General features: G+C 36.9%; 1 protein-coding gene and 1 long non-coding RNA gene across 4 annotated transcripts in view; both read left to right on the top strand.

Moving 5' to 3' along the window:
- The window catches only part of LOC134804998 (suppressor of lurcher protein 1-like), an 82,752-nt gene extending 81,673 nt beyond the window's left edge, over positions 1 to 1,079 (top strand). For all 3 annotated transcript variants that reach the window (XM_063778289.1, XM_063778293.1, XM_063778299.1), the window contains 2 exons: positions 591 to 826; positions 951 to 1,079. In XM_063778289.1, the coding sequence (XP_063634359.1) occupies positions 591 to 826; positions 951 to 1,036 (322 nt within the window). In that variant the 3' untranslated portion in view covers positions 1,037 to 1,079. The remainder of the gene's footprint in view (positions 1 to 590; positions 827 to 950) is intronic.
- The window catches only part of LOC134805539 (uncharacterized), a 624,519-nt gene that overhangs the window by 415,109 nt on the left and 191,017 nt on the right, over positions 1 to 18,393 (top strand). The gene's annotated exons all lie outside the window — the stretch shown is intronic.

Genomic DNA, 18,393 nt, shown 5'->3' with positions numbered 1-18,393 from the left:
TATTTGCTTATGTAAATTTTAGTTCTTTCGTTTGTATTTTTTATATTATTTAGTGTGCCGTGGATATTAAGTTTTTTTTTATTTCATATTATTTTTTATATATTTTTAAATATAGATTTAAGTTTTATAGTTTAGGTATACATATATATATTTTTTTATATAATTCTAAGGCAGACACTGTTTTAGAAATTCAATTTAAAAAAGTGTCTTTTTATTTAGTAGAAAGAGAGAAGTGTTATGAGTTATGAGTCATAACTTGACACAGAGATTTAGATGCGCTCTAATGGTTTGAGAATGAATATAGAACCGTTATTAATTAATTTCATACAAATTTTAAAATTGAATAGGTACTTATAATATTATCAGCCATTAAGGTATTAATTAACTGTAGTTGCGATATCAATGCAGGTTGAAAATAATCTATGTTTAAACAATGGGTACCTAATAAAATTGTTTCATTGAGTTAACTGATTTAGAAATATGACAAATAACTTTCAAGCATTAGTCGCACCTAACGAACCGTACATATGCCACTAAAATTTTATTTGTATTCACAAAAACTGGTTAAAAAACACATTTGATATTTTCAGATGCGAGGCAGTGTCGGCGAGTGACTATGTACAAATTTCAAACAAAATAGTGGATACTGAAGGCCATAGGCATTGCGGGCAGCTCAAGGAACTTCAATTCAAATCCGAGCGAAACTTCCTAAAGGTCACCTTTAGGTCAAATGATCGGCTTGATGGCACTGGATTTAAAGCCGATTACATATTCCTAAGAGATTCGTTTATGCATAGTATAACAATGCCGGATTCCGATAATGGAGGTACTTATATTAGTATTATGTCGTTATTCTACTTACAATAAATGGCCAAGGAGAGATCTCCTTAGTAATTTGTTGTACATATAGATCATATACATAATATATATAACCTTACCCCTTGTTCCAGGATCGTCTCACACATCAAAGCTGATATTCCTGACATTCGCGTTTGACATCATCCGAGAATTCTACAGCTATCTTCTAAAATGTTGAACATTTCAATGTGAAGACAATTTAAGTAAATATTTTGTTGTTGTTCCGGAGTTTTATTAAAATCGCTATTAAAGTATGATCTGGAATTACTACGCCTAAACTTGCACAATAACACAATATAAATATCGTAAATAGGAGGATAGTCAATACAAAAATATTAGGTCGGTACTTAAATTTTAGCGTCCGATCGAAACATGTTTTTTTGCCGAAACCGAAACCGAATGTTCGGCTTTGGCTCTAGTTTCGGCCGAACCCAAACCGAAACCGAAACTTTTGTAGACTTGTTAAAATCGTTGGAACAATGTCATAAAACCGCTTTACACACATATTATGGGGCTGTCAACACCCAATGTCCTTGAAATTGATGTTACTTAAGCAGTTTTTTATGAAAATTACTAGAGTTAAACCAAGATAATTCTGCAACGATTTTGATAACACACGCAGTGCAAGTTTTATTTTGAACGTCAAAACTTCTATGAAATTATGACGTATAAATAACATTTGCACTAGTTGCACTGTGTATGCTATCAAAATCATTGAAGAATTTTCTTGGTCTAACTCTATTCATTCACCAGTCAAGCTAACATGTAGATACAGGTTCAACCAAAAAACCAACCAAAAACGCGAGCGCAGCGAGCGCGAAATTTTTTGTTAACAATATCGCAAGGCCGGGTACCTACCGATCTTCACCTGGGCCTAAATGTCCGAAGTGCCCCAGTGAGGCGAACTTTCATGCAAAGTCAAAGCCGTGCTTCAGGCTTCAGGATAAGTAGTTGAGACTTCAACCATTGTCCATTGTATTAAAAAGCGAGACCACAGGCCGAGCATGGCGCAGCGAGGCCAAAGGCTAAGCTGAAGTAGAGGACATGTGGAACACAAACCAATGGTAATTTGGGGTAAAAAGTGAGGCTAAGGTCGAGCATTCGTATGAAAAACTGTACTGGGAACACTTTTAAGGGTTTTTTTCTTCGTTTTAATCAATAGTCAGCTGTTCAGCCTCGCAAAATATTAACTATTGAGAAAATCAACTTTGCGGCACTAGTTGAGCGTAGCCTTTAGCCTCGCTTAAAATTTGCCATTAGAGGTAGATAGGAAAATGACTGAATATGTGAGTGAATAAGAGCGAAAAAGACATCGTTCGACTCGGGCCGAGCTGATACTCGGACAACTGCTACGTGCGACAGTGCTATCTCATTCACTCCGATACAATTAGACAGTGTGCGCGTTATAGGTGTTGACAGCCTCTTAAAACTGCGTCGACCGTCCAATCCTCATTAGTGGAATTGTGTTTTATAATAAACCAATTAATTTCTGTACCTACATGTACCTACTGTACATGAATCAGTATATGCAGGTATTAATATTGTTGTCCTACTTATTCCCCAACTTTTGGTCTTTGTCCGAAGTACCATTTCGTAAGTTTCGGCCCGGCCGAATGGTTCGGCCGTTTTTTGGCCGAAACCGAAACTACAGCCGAAACATGATTTTTTGGCCGAAACTGGCCGAAACCGAAACCGAACCTTCGGTCGGACACTATTAAATTTTGAATTTATGTGCTTCGTGAATTAGGGATAATAGCTTTAGGTGAAACGTGCTCGGGCATTAGGTGTATCGTGCATTTGGTGGTTCGTCCATTAGGTAATTTGAGGTTAGGTATGATAAACTTAGGTCAGTCAATGTTTAGATAAAATTATCGTCAGGTAATTTAAAATAGGTGAATCAAGCATAGGTGATTCAACATTGGGTATTCTGTATTCTGATATGTAACCCCCAGCGTTACATGCATCGTATTGATCTATGATGCGATAACTGAGTCTGACTTTAAATTTACTAATTTACCTACTATTTTTCGGTTCATTGTATTTTTTCAAAATCGGAATAAAGGTGACAATCCATTTCCAACGACAGCAGCACTACCATTCATTTTACTATGAAAATTGACAATAACACCGACGCGTTTCGTACTAGTAGTGCAGCTGCGGTCAGAAATGGAAAGGTACCCTTAGTCTTGAATATATATATGTACATTAATGGAATAACTTCGGTAAGATTGCAATATGCCTTTGAACATATTCCGTAATTTGTGTTGAACACACAATATAGGCACCAATATTTGTCTCCTTTACAGTTGTTGAACAATATCGTTGACGTGGCTCTGTAGTATTAGATCAAAATTTTAGGCTGATTAATACGGGTACACACAGTAAAGTTGACTCCTAAATGTGTTTGCTTTGTGTGCTGGGATGCTTTGCACCCAGATAGGAGAATAGGTTGACAGAAAATGTTCTAAGTACGAGTATCGATTGCCGATATATAGTTACACTTACAGGCCTATTCGGATTTCGAGATAATCACAAGATCTTGAGACGATTTAGAGGTCAACTAGATCTACAGTAGATATCGACTAGATGTGACTTGGATATCTAAGTCATAACTTGTCGAAATCGTTCAAGAGGACCTCCAGAATCGAGGAAACGTCAAATTTGACATATCTATCTTACAAATATCTTTAAATTATCCGTATCGTAACTTGTTGAAGTCTAGTAAAGATCTAATTCATTTTCCGAATCGAGCCGTTAATGCTTTTTTTAAACAATATGTTTAAGAAGCACCAAGCACGCAAGCAATTAGGTATAGCAAATTGTACGGAGATGAGAGTTCTAAATTATAATGACTCACATTCTTAAGGAAGTCTATACATGACATAAATAAAAGGTCATTGATACATGACATATTGTTTTATGCATGTATGTGGTAAATCAAAATCAATATTAACATTACTATTAAAAACGGGGTATTTAAATTTAACATCATACTTTGATCATTCTTTGGTTACGTTATTTACTACAATAAGTACATTAATATCACAATCGACAGTAGAGCAGGCAGCGAGAACATTGTGAATTGGAGAAGCGTTGTACCTAGTAGCACCTCACAATTCTATTAGCACTCGAGTCACGACGACATAGAGATCAATATCGAAATTCAAACTTGACGCTTTAGAGAGTCTCGAGGAAAATCCGAGTAAATACTTGAGGAACCGGCAAATGAAGATAGATTTTCTCTCACTACCGATAACCTTTACGCAAGGTTAAGCAATTTACTCTATGTTAGTAAGTAATTCTGAAGGTTTCTTTAATTGTATTTTAAACGCGGTATTCGAATCAGGCGTCTCCCAATACGTAAGTAAACAAAGATTAATATTTTTTTTACCTGGCACCCCGTATTTGGGATTAAGTAACAATCTATATAAATAAAAATCAATCCCTATTTCCCTTGGTCACGGCATCACGCGTGAACGGACCAATTTCGCCATTTCTTTTTTTGTTGTGTTTGTTATTATCAGGAGAAGGTTCTTATGAAAGAAAAACGAAGTTCGCCGGGTCATCTAGTACATAATAATAATGTGGATTTAAAATGTTATTGTTGTCTCATTTTTACGGCTTCATACAAAATAGAACGCGACATGCATGCGACGGGACTCGACCACATGTCCACGGCGCGGCGCCGTCACCGTGCGACGCCGCGGCGCTGCAAGGATTCACGACGATGTGCCGTGGATAAACACGGCGTCGTAAAGACTCACGGTGCCGTCGCGGCGTGCTACGGCATCGTGCCATGGCGTCACGACACCGTTCATAGCGCCACGCTGTATCGTACAGAATTCGACGACCAGTGTTTGATATAGATCCCTTCACACTTCACACGTGTTCTGCTCTTGCCATTGTTACGAAGGCGCAGAAATAAAAAACAATAAAAAAAAAATTATTAGAACTTTTGAGCAAAATATCATGATCGGTTAGTAAATTGACACATTTACTAACCAATCAATCATGATTATTCATGCTTGATCGCATCAGCGATGAACACTGGATGTAGAATTATTTACGATGCAGCGCGGCGCCGTGAACGGTGCCGTGGCTCCGTGGCACGACGTTGTAGCACGGCGGCGGGGCAGCACCGTGAATCTCCATGACCGAGCGTGCGGCACCGTGAATATTGACGTGGCCAGACATGTCTACGTGGGCCCTAACGCTGCGACGGATTAAGTAAATGCACCGCCTCGCCTCATGCGAGAAACGCTAGGGTGCTCATGTCAAAGGTATTATGGTCATGTAACGTACGCACATAAATGTGTGTTGTTGTGTAGATAGTCAAACGTATGAACTATATCTATATGGGTTGTAAGTCTGCGTTCAGATGCGGTAACCATTACCAACTTTTAGGATGTTGTTGGGACCTCAAAACTGTCTGGAGACAGTGGTGCCGTAATAGCAGAGTTGACGTGGGCAATGTCACGAATCTGCTTGATTAAACAAGTGACGGAGTTAATGTTCTAGGTAATCCCGACAGCAACGCAGCAACGACAAAAACACAATTTGAACGCAAAATGAACGTTGCAACAGTAATGCTGTTGCGGTCATAATTTAATGTACCTAACCTTCAATGATATTGACAGGGTAGGTATGGGTAGAATTGGAATTCTAATTTGTGTCTCTAGTGAAGATGGATGGTGACATTGACTTCTAAATATGATTATTATTCCAACAGAAAGGTTTAATATAATATTCTGATCTTTAAATGTGACGGAGTGAGGAAATTATTCCCAAGTCGACATTTCCTTGGAACGTTTCTACGGTAATTTATTTCGTAGTACGAATCCTAAAATGGATGGCAAAACCTTTAAATCCCGTAGACCATTTCGGATATAAGTTTGCGTGCAAAGGCTTTTAGAGTTCCTTAAGTGTATTGCAATTTATTTCTATTTGATACTTATGAACTATTCGTGTCTTTTCATAATTTACACTGTAATATATGTAAGTAAACATAATTATTAGAAAGGAAATGCTAACTGAAATCATAAATATGATAAAAATAAACGTAAGACTATACATGAAATACAATGTAAAAACATTAGGGCTAATTGTAATCTGGCTGGGAATTGTAATCTTTGTACATTAAAGTCAATTCAATCGAAACGTGAAGAATTACTGTGACTTTTAGCATTACGATGTTATGTTATTATTATTATTATTCATTATGTTTCACCGTACCTACTTACCTATATGTTTTCGTCTTCTAACCAACAGTTTGCAAAATTCAACCCCTGTGATACATCAAAATGTTTAACGACTTAATAGTACCTAGACTTAATAGCTACCTACCTGCTTTGTAGTATTAATGTAAACAATAGATACCTATACTCAATATACTCATACATCCGAATACATCGTTAGACTATCACCGGGCGAACTATAGATACATAGTTCACTTAGCGCCACTTGTACCATCCCACTAACCCGAGGTTAACCGATTAAACCGTTAACATTGTGTCAAATTGTACTGGTAACAATAGTAACTCCAGGTTTGATCGGTTAACCCCGGGTTAGTGGAATGGTGCAAGTGAGCCTTAGCGCCACTTGTACCATTCCACTAACCCGAGGTTAACCGGTTAAACCGTTAACATTGTGTCAAATTGTACTAGTAACCATGGTAACTCCAAGTTTAACCAGTTAACCCCGGGTTAGTGAATGGTGCAAGTGGCTCTTAGAGTATTAACTATATTAAATTCCTATAAGTAATTGTTACTTACAAAACAAAAAGTTTAAAATTACAGAAAAGTAGATAGGCCGTTTAGCAGATTCTTGTAAAATAACACACCTGAAAGTGGCATATTGAAAATATACTTTTCGGCTCGGGTACAGAACCCCGCAAAATTATGAATCGCCAGAGGGCCCGCCAAGTCAGGGTCTGATTTATATGCAATTTTTGAAATGTTCAGTGGGCACTTATTTGACAAGATTTTCATATGTAGTAGTTATTTACTACCTAAGACTCTCGCGAATTTATTGCTGTCTCCTTTTTATTACATATTTTTTATTTTATTTATTAGATTGGGCACACAAAACAGATAACGTTTATTATATGAAATAATTATTTTCAGTACTGGTTTTGGTTGGGATTGCCATCCAAAGCATGTATGCACATCATGAAATACATATTAGAGCGAACACTACAGCTATACTAAGGCTACTAATACAACTAACTTAATTACATACCTACATACCCACAATAAATTGTTTACATGGAAGCTGTGTACATTTTCGGAAAATGGTAAGGCCAATAGCAATTAAAGACTAGTCATATGATAATTAAATAGGAGGTTTACAGTCACATAAATATCACATACAACGTTTTGTAAACCTTACTTATACTCTTTCTTTAGTCCTTGACTCGCGTATCATAAGTAAGCGATATTAATAATTAATTACAGAGTGCCATTCCGTTATACCCTAATTCGAATAACTTTCCGAAAATTTTCAGTTAAATGCCTAATATAACCCGAAAAAGAGTTTCACTTGCGTCGTGGTTTCTTAAATCCCCACAAATACTTTTTTTAATTAGGAAACTATATTTTCTAAGTTCTGCCCGCGACTTGGCTTTGTAAAATTATTACTTGCATATCTATCTCGCTCCCATAGTAAATTTCATCCGGGTTTCACCCCCAAAACGGGTGATTTTTTGGCGATTTCAGCATTGGTCCCATAATAAAAGTTGTTTAGTATGACCTATAAAGTCAGTACCTACGCAGAGAATGTCTGGTGATTAAAATGTCAGCCTGTATTAAGACAAGGTGCGATTTTCTCCTGACAATTAACCATCAAGTTTAACAAGCAAGTAAAAAGTGAATTACTTAATTCGTAAGGATGAATAGGTAAGGGACGACTTTATGCTGTAACTTATACTGTACAGTATATGACCGTAATTAGCATCATCAGATCCATTATAGGTATCAATCTAACAACTTGGTGGTTAAGCAAAACTGACATACTATATATAGTATGTATCTTTAGGTATTTAAATAAAAGTAAACAAAGTCTACCCTCAAATGGCTTCTTGAGCCGGTTGAGGGTAGATGAAAACATAACATGATCAAATAATGCAGGTTAAAGTCAGGTCGTTCAGTGTCAAATCCATTTGTATTTGGTTGGTTAATCAATAAATGTTATAACTACCCGATAATGTACAAACTTTTGTTTACTTACTTTTATTTATATTTGTTTACTCTTATTTAAGTACCTCAAGATACAGAGTAGTTTCAAATCCTTTTCGTCATGCGGGTGACAGCTGACATTTAGGTGGTTAATTTAGTTAAGAGGAGGCCTCAACTATTTGGCGACCACAAACTCTCGACCAAACAGGAAAATGCTCTTCCGTCTGAAACTTTGATACCGATTTATGTCATGTTTGAAATTGAGAACCAAAATTGTCTTTAGTGAACGTATTTCATGGAACGTTTCTGTGGGAAACCTAACAATAAGTATGGTTAATTAAACATAAGTATTTACGTACGAAAATTAACCCTTCCAATGGTTTTAGGAAGCTATTAAATTTATAATCGAAATTTCGATTCAAGAATTAGACCGATTTTCGTCGCGAGTTAGATATTTCTCAAAAACTCTTCTTCCTCGCGTTATCCCGGCATTTTGCCACGGCTCATGGGAGCCCGGGGTCCGCTTGTCAACTAACCCCATGATTTGAAGTAGGCACTAGTTTTTACGAAAGCGACTGCCATCTGACCTTCCAACCCAGAGGGTAAACAAGACCTTATTGGGATTAGTCCGGTTTCCTCACGATGTTTTCCTTCACCGAAAAGCGACTGGTAAATATCAAATGATATTTCGTACATAAGTTCCGAAAAATTCACAGATTTCGTGCCTCACACGACTATCGAGCACATTGGAAATGAATCTACGGAATTCGAATAAATATTGTCGCTGAGCAACGAGAAAGTCTGGATAAGGAAAAAGTTACAAAATAAAACTACAACGTTGAATGATAATTATTTTATTCTTAGATTAACACAAGTATCCTGGACATAACGCATGTGAACAAACAAATTGCAAAATTACCACACGCGTATCGAAGTTTGAATAATTGTCGCCGTGGCGCATAAGTATAGGTACATATTTCATTTCACTAATAAACCTCTCCCTCTCCCTCTCCCTCTCCCTCTCCCTCTCCCTCTCCCTCTCCCTCTCCCTCTCCCTCTCCCTCTCCCTCTCCCTCTCCCTCTCCCTCTCCCTCTCCCTCTCCCTCTCCCTCTCCCTCTCCCTCTCCCTCTCCCTCTCCCTCTCCCTCTCCCTCTCCCTCTCCCTCTCCCTCTCCCTCTCCCTCTCCCTCTCCCTCTCCCTCTCCCTCTCCCTCTCCCTCTCCCTCTCCCTCTCCCTCTCCCTCTCCCTCTCCCTCTCCCTCTCCCTCTCCCTCTCCCTCTCCCTCTCCCTCTCCCTCTCCCTCTCCCTCTCCCTCTCCCTCTCCCTCTCCCTCTCCCTCTCCCTCTCCCTCTCCCTCTCCCTCTCCCTCTCCCTCTCCCTCTCCCTCTCCCTCTCCCTCTCCCTCTCCCTCTCCCTCTCCCTCTCCCTCTCCCTCTCCCTCTCCCTCTCCCTCTCCCTCTCCCTCTCCCTCTCCCTCTCCCTCTCCCTCTCCCTCTCCCTCTCCCTCTCCCTCTCCCTCTCCCTCTCCCTCTCCCTCTCCCTCTCCCTCTCCCTCTCCCTCTCCCTCTCCCTCTCCCTCTCCCTCTCCCTCTCCCTCTCCCTCTCCCTCTCCCTCTCCCTCTCCCTCTCCCTCTCCCTCTCCCTCTCCCTCTCCCTCTCCCTCTCCCTCTCCCTCTCCCTCTCCCTCTCGGTCGTCATAATTCCGATAATTCACAACAAACACCGATAACGAACTCTGCGAAACATGAAGTCATAAATGTCATGTGAAAAATGTCGTTCTGACTTTTTGACTATTTTAAGGTTAGGCTACAGGGCAAACCCTTAACCCGATCGTCTTTGTTTTAGGCTCAAATTGTAGCTGACTAAATTGTCCAGAGCCGTTTTTCTCAAATTTTTGATATCGTTCTTCGTTTCCAAATTATCGAGCACCAAATTCAAAACTTCGGAAAAAATTGAATTTTATTTTCACTATTTCGACAATAACTTTTTTCGTTTTTTACTTTCTCGAATAATTATTTTTGCACCTTACAGCTCTCGTGATTATGCGTCTTTTGAGCCTATTTTTAATATCATATCTTCACAACTTTCCGAGATATAAGGGAATCGCACTTTTTCGTGAAATCGGACCCTATACTGGAGCGAACGAAAAGACATTTCCAATGTCAAAACTCATTGGTACGAGCCGTAGTTTGAACCCGCGACCTCCAGATTGCAAGTCGCACGCTCTTACCGCTAGGCCACCATATTTCTCAAAAACTATAACAATAATTATACTTCCTGTACCTAAGGGTGGAGGGTACTTCCTGTTGACCTAGAACTATGAAATTTGTCTAGCAATATCGCTCACACTACAAGTACAGAAAACTGAAAAATCAAATTTGTAAAAAATAATAAATTAAAATGATATTGTACAAAACCGAACGCATCTATTTTTAAAATCGATAATTTGTAAATGTAACTTTGTCTGCCACTCACACGTAAGACTTGCAACAATGTTTCAAGAATTGTAATCAGTTAGGACGAAGACGAGCCCGATAATATTCGAAATACGAGTTTTCAACGAATACCGTCGCCAAACCCGACCGTAACCCACCGTCGTTTGACGGCTTCGCCAGGAATGTTACCTCTTACACGAGTGCCCCAAAAAAGGAGTGTAATTGTTAGTAGTAGGTACATAAATATACTAAGCTTGAGTGATATAAACTCTTTGATTCCAATAATTCTGTAAGACTCGGACATCAATACCTAGGTATATTAGAATGGGCAGCCAGTTGAAACTTCAATTTTGATGTGAAAACGATGTCATTTTTTTTCATCCAGTTACCTATTAAATGTAATTAAAAAACCGAATACCCCCAGACACCATGCAGCTACTAATCTCTAAAAGCGTAACACGTTGCCAGCATAATGAGTACAAACACTAGCTGTTGATTACAACCGCCATAAGGCACCATAACGCTGATTTACGCGCAGCTCGTGACAAATTAGTTGCCGGTCGCCCAAATTGTAACAGCTGAGGTCAAGCAAAAGTGGTTATTTTAGCTTATTTCGTAGCATATTTACACCTTTCGGTTGGTAACATTTTCCGTCGTTTCCGAGTTTATTCCATACTCAGATATAAAGTTCGACAAAATTGGAGTCGACGCTTGGAAAATCAAGAATCGGGGTTGAATTGAAAACTATCTATTATTCTTTTAACACCAATCAGATCGATCATGAAAAACAAGCGTCCACATAATTAAAAGCGGTCAGGGCTGTTCCTGTACACCTATGGACGCCTGCAACTCTGCCGTCATAGTCTAAAAGGCAGTTTTTCGACATTTTGCCAAAATTGACTTTTTGTGATATTCGTAATATAGAGATCGAGATGCATCGACCACTTTGGCCCGTTTTCCGATAAGTGGCTTAGTTTTCGAGAAAAATATCGTAAAAAGACCGTATTTGCACTAATGTTCTAAGCGTTCCTAGTCTAAAAAGTGACTATTTGACAAAGCCAGGCTAAAACAATGTATATGCAGCTATACGTTTTTTTACGCTCTGGTTTGCGTAAAATCTTATCCACTATGTCTAGCAAACCGGATTCATCCTGAGGGTCGTGAAGTTGGAATCTCGACACAATGCGAATTTTAATTCGTTTGTGGTGAGCGTTCCGACTGACCATCTAGCGACCTTCACCAAGGAGGAGTTTTGGCCGAAGGGTGTCAAGTTTCGGCGGTTCCGCGGCCGGCTCCCTGACACTGCGGGGTTGCGTAATGCATCGCAGCCATAATGTGATATGTAGTGTTTAGTTTTTTAAAGTTTAGTTATAAAATATATTTTTATATAATATGTATGCTAGTTTTAAGGTATTTATGTATGGGCCATTAGTTGCCTGAAATAAAGATTTTCATTCATTTTTTCATTTCATTCATTCATTCATTTTCATTCATTTCATTCATTTTCATTCATTTCATTCTAGCCTAAAATAACGTAATAAGCCAAAAACTAGGCTAAAAATACGTAAAAGACGCTATACGCGCTTTAAGATTAGGATCTTTAGCAAAATTTTAGATCTGATACTAGTATAAAAAATCGTATAATATATTTTTTTGTTTAAATGTCTCATACGTCATTTAAGCCTAGTATCACTTAACTTTTTTACGTCACCATAATAGTCTTTAAAAACGTATAATTCAATTCAATTCAATTCAATTATTTATTTCAAATCCAGAGATCCATAATATTGTTAGTAGGTACAACAAATATTAAAATTAATTAAGGTTAGTGACATTAATTACAAAATATTAATAATAAACCTATCTACATACTAAAAAATAAATATAACTAGGCAACCTAAATGCACCACTTCTCAGCATCTGTGGCTGCCACATGCAGTCCATTCCAGTGCATGAGCAGTGGTGCATCCATCTTACCTGCCAACGTTTTCAGGATGCTATTGGTACTGCCACACAGTCTCTGCATAAGTGACGCCGATCTGTTGCGTATAATTGCATATATAAATGTTATACGTTCTTCTTATTTTGTATGGACGTCGTATTAAATGCAAACAAACTTTTAAAATGGTTGAAAGTGCGTCTAACTAGTCTATAACGCAGTATATGCTCCAACCTTCGTCATGCTCCCCGCGCGCCGAAAGACACACTTATGCTAAGTAAAAGCCGTCAGCCGCAAGCGCAGGCTTGTGGCTGCCGGTATGCGATCGTAGGTGGCATTTTGCGCGCGAAATATTGACCGAACGCCAAAGTAAGAAAAATACTTTATTATTGCATTACCATCATATGTTATCAATAATATGTAGTGTTTACAATTAGTACCTTCGAGTATTATCATTTTTATCAAGGTATATACTTTAAAACTGCCTCGCAAATACTTACACTCGACAGCAAATACGTCTTTCTAGCGTAGTTTGTGATGGTAAAATTGTTCATACGTACTTTTCTACAGCAAACGTTGTTTAAGTTTTATTTTTTCATTTGACGGTTTGACTGCTTTTATTTAAATAAAATCAAATTTATATTAGATCTAATTGTATCGGGTTTAATTCCCTATAAGCCAAGTAGGTATTTGACATTACAAAGAGTTTAAATCTTAATGAAAAATGTTTTAAAGGGAAATTTAATGAGAATTCTTATGGACAGAATAACATTTTCCGCCTAAGTATTTAGATAACCAGGACAAAGGACCATGGGCATCTTTGTATGGAACCTGGGTCCATCTAAAAACCAACTGAGAGTTATATACATATATATTAGGCCATTAAATACCTAAGTGGGTTTTATCTAGTTCATATCGCACCATGGGCCCCAAGCAATGCCTCAAGCGGAATTGAATTATTTTTATTATAGTTTGTCAATATCTAACCACTCACTTGCTTTTGGTAGCCTAGTAAGTCACCTGTCGTCACTCTTATTATCTATACAATAGATTTCGAAAAGAAATATCGTAAATTAATTACTACAAATTATATTACGTTTTATTTATCATAGTTTTTATATATTACAGTATTATCTATTACGTTTTATAAAAAAACAATATGGATCTTAAAATAAGTTGGTATGTTTGTGTATTAGGTAATAGTTGTATGTTAAAATAGTAAAGGCTATGAGTTAATCTAATAGAAAAATAATTTTATTAAAATTTGAATCTGATTTAATTACAACCTCTAAAAGGCGTTTTAGAATTAAATAAATGACAGAGTATGTGCAGGAATTAATACGAGTTTAATTTTATTGCTAATGTAGACTACATAGCTCGCTAAGTTCTTACCGTGCGATGAAACTCTCGATGATTCGATGCCTATTGATAACAAACTAAAATAACTATTAGAGATGCCACGAATTCGGTAAAACATATGTATTATTTTGAGTTACATGTATGCGAAAACTGGTCACCTACAAAGATAAATGGTTGCTAAGATTTAAGTCGGCAGCAAGCTGGGTTCTCCATACAAACGTAGTTACGCTCTCATTTTAAAACGATTAGCTAGATTGCTCTAAAACTTTGTACTCACTTAAGGATAAGGTATATATATATGCCTGTAATTAATGTGTAGTTTCAGATACCATAGTTAAAAAAATACAGCGACTATAAGTTTTTCATACAAAACTTATTTTTCCTCTATTTCATTAGTTTTGTTGGAATATAAACTAATTAGGTACTGGTATAGATATACCTCATGTTATTGTACGTGCAATTTATTACAATCCAACACGTTGTTTTAAAATGAGTATGAATCTCCGTTTTTATGGGAAGTAAAAATTCGGCTGAGCTTATTGCGGACTCTTTTAAGTTTCGTTGCTCATGCTCATTAGAAGTACATGTAATGTCATTAGTAGAGTCGAGTAAATCTAGCCTATGATACAAATAAAATCAGAAAGACCGTACACTTTAAAAATTTGTTACATATTATGGGGTTATTCCCACTAGTTAGGTACCACCAAGTTGTTACCAGTAACTACTGGGAATTTATTTCCCACCTTTCTTCCCAGTAGCTACCACCAACTCAGTTTTGTGGTAACTACTGGGAATTTTTTTTTCCAGTAGTTACCACTGGTAAAAGGTGGGATTTTTTTCCTAGTAGTTACCACCAGTATTTTTTTACAGTACAGTTTAAATGTCTTTCATTATATGAACAAAAAACACTATACTACTAGGCTATTATTAAAAATAAACGAGGTCCAGCGATTACTTTTTGGATTATAATCTTAATTACCATACAAAATTAACACATAAATCGGGTTATTCCCACTAGTTACCATCAAGTTGTTACAGTTCAATAGTAATAAAAACAGTATAAGTAGAATACTATAAAAATAGAGGCTTTATTGAACCCTAACAAAATTGTAGTGGTAACTACTGGGAAAAATATCCCACCTTTTACCAGTGGTAACTACTGGGAAACAAGTCCCATTAGTTACCACTGGTAACAACTTGATGGTAACTAGTGGGAATAACCGAATTTATGTGTTAATTTTGTATGGTAATTTAGATTATAATCCAAAAATAATCGCTGGATCTCGTTTTTTTAATAATAGCCTAGTAGTATGGCGTTTTTTGTTCGTATATAAATAAACATTTAAACTACGTGACTGTTTTTTATTCCCATTTCTTCCATAAATACTAATCTATAAAACCGTATATTCGGTGTTTTTGGTGGTATACGTTTTTTTACACTAGCACGCTAGTCGAAAATCTGGACAAAATCTTAATTTTTCCTAGTATACTAACCAAAAAGGCCGAATAGCTGCAATAAGGTCTTTTAACTTAGGATTTCAAGTGCGAATTATACATTGTTACTAAGCAAAAAGGCAGCATGTGACATATACGGCGTTTTAACCTAGTTTCTACTTCGTAACTAAGTTAGAACGCCGCATAACGCATGTTTACCGCCTTCTTGACTAGTACGACCTACACATTTTTAAGCTTAATACTAATCTAAAGTGTTTTTTATAAAATAAAAAAAAACTGAGCTGTTTAGAAACATACTATAAATACCTAAAATAAGTACATATATATACCTACCACATACAAAAAGAAAAAATGGAAAAAGTTTTTCCGTTTCGTAGAAATTCAAGAAAGATGTTTGGGTTGGTTTTTTGCGATTATCTCGAAACTAGCTTTTGTCGAAAAACTGCCTTTTAGACTAGGACGGCAGAACTTCAGAGGTGTCAGAAACTAGTTAAAATATGTATGAGTATGTACTGTGTTGACATCTTATTTCTGGTTGTCCCTTAAACATAATGATATTTGTGGGGATCGAATCCGATGACACTGGGTCGATTTGTGTAAAATTATCCAGTATTTAGGTAATATTTACTCACAATCTGTAAAATAAATTAATTAAGATACTGTATTTGTTTAAAATGGTAATTAAGACATTGGTACATTTATATTTTGCATAATTATCATGCTTCTAATGAAAGAAATATCCAATATTATGATCTGTTAACGCCGGAACGGATTTCACCGTTTTATGAGTTTTTTTTTATTACAACCGTTGCTAAAGCAATTTACTTTCCTTTGTTTATTTTTATACTCTAATAAATCGTGATTAGCGGAGGATACATTTTTTTAATAATAGAAAATGCCTCAGGCCTATTGTGAACGAAAATAAAATAACACTTAGTTACATTTTCAGTTCTACGAAATGTGGTTTGTAAATGTTATATTTATAATTAAACATGACATTAAGATTTTTTATTTATTTCTATAAGTGATCAGCGTTTATACGACTATTCGTTCACACATTCTCACCGTAAGCATATCAGTGTTTTTACGAATATTAGATTTCGCCGAATATTAAAATGGACTTACCTTTATTAGTATTTTTGTTGGTACTTTTTTTCAAATTTTGTAACGTTAAAATTAGTCGTACACGGAATATAATAGTGTTGCGAGTTAATGAATCACTATTAAAAAACATAACCTTGGTCATAGCGAGAAAAATTAAAATGTAAAAACCCTAATCCTTCACGCAAAAAAGCGCCAGTCGTCAAATTGTGGAAACCTGCCCGTGAATACAGTAGGTACAATAATCCAAATGAATGATTTTAAATCATTCAAAATCAGCATGAAAAAGCGCAATCTACTAGCTAACGTGGATAAACAACTCAAGATGCGCGTCGTCATGCACTCTACCTATAGGTACCTAGACGACGATAGACGGTAAAATGAAATAAATTGGAATAAAGAATGACTCACTTCCGACACTTCGTTGTGTATGATCGGTGATCACGTGATGCTTTCTATAGAAAACTGAAGTGTCGGACGCCTCGGCCCGGACCCGGACCTTTCCAGCATGAGATATACTTAATAAAGCAACCGTTTATGAGCGGGTATGGCGTTAATTTTATTTTTTTCTAGTACGTATGTAAGTTACCTAACCTATCTATAAAATAAGTATTAGGTACACATATTAACTCACATTTATAGACGGGTCTAACGCGAAATTTATTCAATTACCTTTATTTACCGACGTTTCGTCACAGGTTTCACTGGTCACCACGACCAGTCTATAAATGTGAGTTAATATGTGTTCAAAACGCGGAAGTATTGGGTAGTTACTTAATACATACCTATATTACGTACATAGGTATAACTATTGAAGAGTTCTTAAAATATACTGAAACTTACTACAGTCATCCTACAGTTACACAGGAAGATCCGCTTAAACTTCGAAAGTTACCGCACGGTAAGCTGTAGCACCAGTCTAATGGTTTCACAGTACTTAAGTACGTACAAGCATATTCACTTAGCATCGTCATTAGGAACGCTAGCTAGTACCTTTACACATTGAAGGCGGAGTGCTACTGAAAGCGGATGTATTGATAGAAATCTTTTAATCAATATGTACTACTTTTATTAGTTAGTTAGTGAATAGTACCTTTACGAATACGAATAGTAATTATGACTAAGTTACAAAATTAACCTTACAGACGTCCCTAGTCCCTATGCACCGACATGGCAAATTTACCAACAAAACTTTCTCATCAAATGTGTACAGAAATGTACAGTTTTTGGTTTTTGTTCCATTACTTGAGCTATATTAGGTACATAGGTATAACTATTGCAGAGTTCTTAAAATATTCTGAAACTTACTACAGTCATCCTATAGTTACACAGGAAGAACCGCTTAACACATTCAACACCAAGAACCCGACTGTCGGGTACACTGTTCGTAGCGACTACGCGCTACATACGACGAAACCGTGGCTACGCGCTACGAGCGTAACCCGTAGCACTTAGTGGTATTGAATGTGTTAAACGGTAAGCTGTAGCGTAGCATCAGTCTAATGGTTTCACAGTACTAAGGCACTCCTTTTTGCCTAATTTTAATACTAGGACAGCGCTGCCTTAGTTTCTTTCAAACACTTTTAGTCGCTAAAGGGTCCAGTGGATTCAGTAGCTAGAGATGTGCGCCGATGGCAAAATCATCGGCGGCGGCGTCCGATGATTTTTTGATCGGCGGCGGCGGCGTGATCGGCGTGAAATCGGCGTGGCATTATTTTTGATACTGCATGAGAACGTGGCTGTAGAAACTCTACATTAAAGCTTTCTGAGTATTTTCTAGGCTATCCAAAACATATTATGTGTGTTTTCTAAATTATTGCCGAAAATTATATCCCATCATGTCACTTATTGGCAACCATTTATTACCAATACCAATCTAACGGTTACCAACGGCATGTTTAAATATGAAAATAAAAAGGATACATTAAAACGCTACATTTTAGGCAGTATTTTTACTTACTTTGTAAGCGGAATACAAATAAAACACAAAAAAAATCTTTATAAGTTAAGTCTTAAATCTATATTGACTTTTCCTAGCCACTGTCGCCTCACCTATTTTTTTTTATACCACAT

The sequence above is a fragment of the Cydia splendana genome, chromosome 2, assembly GCF_910591565.1.
Source record: "Cydia splendana chromosome 2, ilCydSple1.2, whole genome shotgun sequence".
Taxonomy (NCBI): domain Eukaryota; kingdom Metazoa; phylum Arthropoda; class Insecta; order Lepidoptera; family Tortricidae; genus Cydia; species Cydia splendana.
This window is presented reverse-complemented; position numbering and strand designations above follow the sequence as displayed.